At 81.9% G+C, this 863-nt stretch overlaps 1 protein-coding gene across 1 annotated transcript in view; it reads right to left on the bottom strand.

Moving 5' to 3' along the window:
• RNF38 (ring finger protein 38) overlaps nt 1-398 on the bottom strand; it is a 107,403-nt gene extending 107,005 nt beyond the window's left edge. The window contains exon 1 of the mRNA XM_027653036.1: nt 149-398. Coding sequence (XP_027508837.1) covers nt 149-314 — 166 coding nt within the window. The 5' untranslated portion in view covers nt 315-398. The remainder of the gene's footprint in view (nt 1-148) is intronic.
• Nucleotides 399-863: the final 465 nt, after the last annotated feature.

Here is an 863-nt window from a genome sequence, read left to right as displayed (position 1 = left end):
CCCGTCCCGCCCGTGCCTCCCACCCGGGAACGGACCCCGGGCGCTGCGGAGGGCAACTCCGCGGCCCTGCGCGCCGGCCTCGCTGCCAGCCGGGGCAGCCGGACGCCCAGACCCGCTCCCCGTCCCCCGGGGCCCCTCTCCCCCTCACCTGGTGGCGGAGCTCTGCCGCCCGGGGCGCCGCGGGGCGCGCCGTGCCCGGCGGGGCTGCCCCGGCCCTGGCTCCGCGCTCCTGCCTCCGGCAAGCTCGGCCCGTGGAGGGGCGGCGGCGGGCAGAGGGCGGCGGGCGGCGGCAGGCGACCGGAACCGCCGCTCATGGCGAGTCCCGGGAAGCCGGAGCGGGAGCGGGTCCGCGGGAGTGCCGGGAGAAGGCAGGCAGCCGAGGGGGAGGTGGAGGCGGCGACGGCGGCCCCGACAGCGGGGGAGGAGGCAGTGGAGGAGGCGGGGGGCGGCGGAGAGGAGGAGGAGAAGGCAGGCAGGAAGGGGGCGGCGGAAGAAGCCACCCATCTGCCGCGCCGGCCCGCCTCGCCGGCCTGCCGGAGGTGCCGCTCGCCGCCGCTCTCCTGGCCGGGCGGAGCGGCACCGCGGTCCTGCCGGCGGGCAGGGGCGAGGAGCCCGGCGTCGGGCTGCGCCCCGGGGGATGCCGAGCGGGCGGCCACCGGCATAGCCGCCCGCTCCGGCCGGCCGGCGGCGACCGCCGCCCCGGGAGCAGCCCCAGCGCGGGGGCGGCGGAGCGGTCAGAGCCAGCGGGGGCGCCTGGGTGGCACGGGCGGCGTGGGGAGCCTCCAGCCGGGGCGCAGCCCACCGCCGGGCAGGGAGGGCCGGTGCCGAGCCGTGCCAGCTGCTCTAGGGGAGAAGCCGCTGCT

Source organism: Corapipo altera, unplaced genomic scaffold, assembly GCF_003945725.1.
Source record: "Corapipo altera isolate COAL_440 unplaced genomic scaffold, ASM394572v1 61305, whole genome shotgun sequence".
NCBI classification, from domain to species: domain Eukaryota; kingdom Metazoa; phylum Chordata; class Aves; order Passeriformes; family Pipridae; genus Corapipo; species Corapipo altera.
This window is presented reverse-complemented; position numbering and strand designations above follow the sequence as displayed.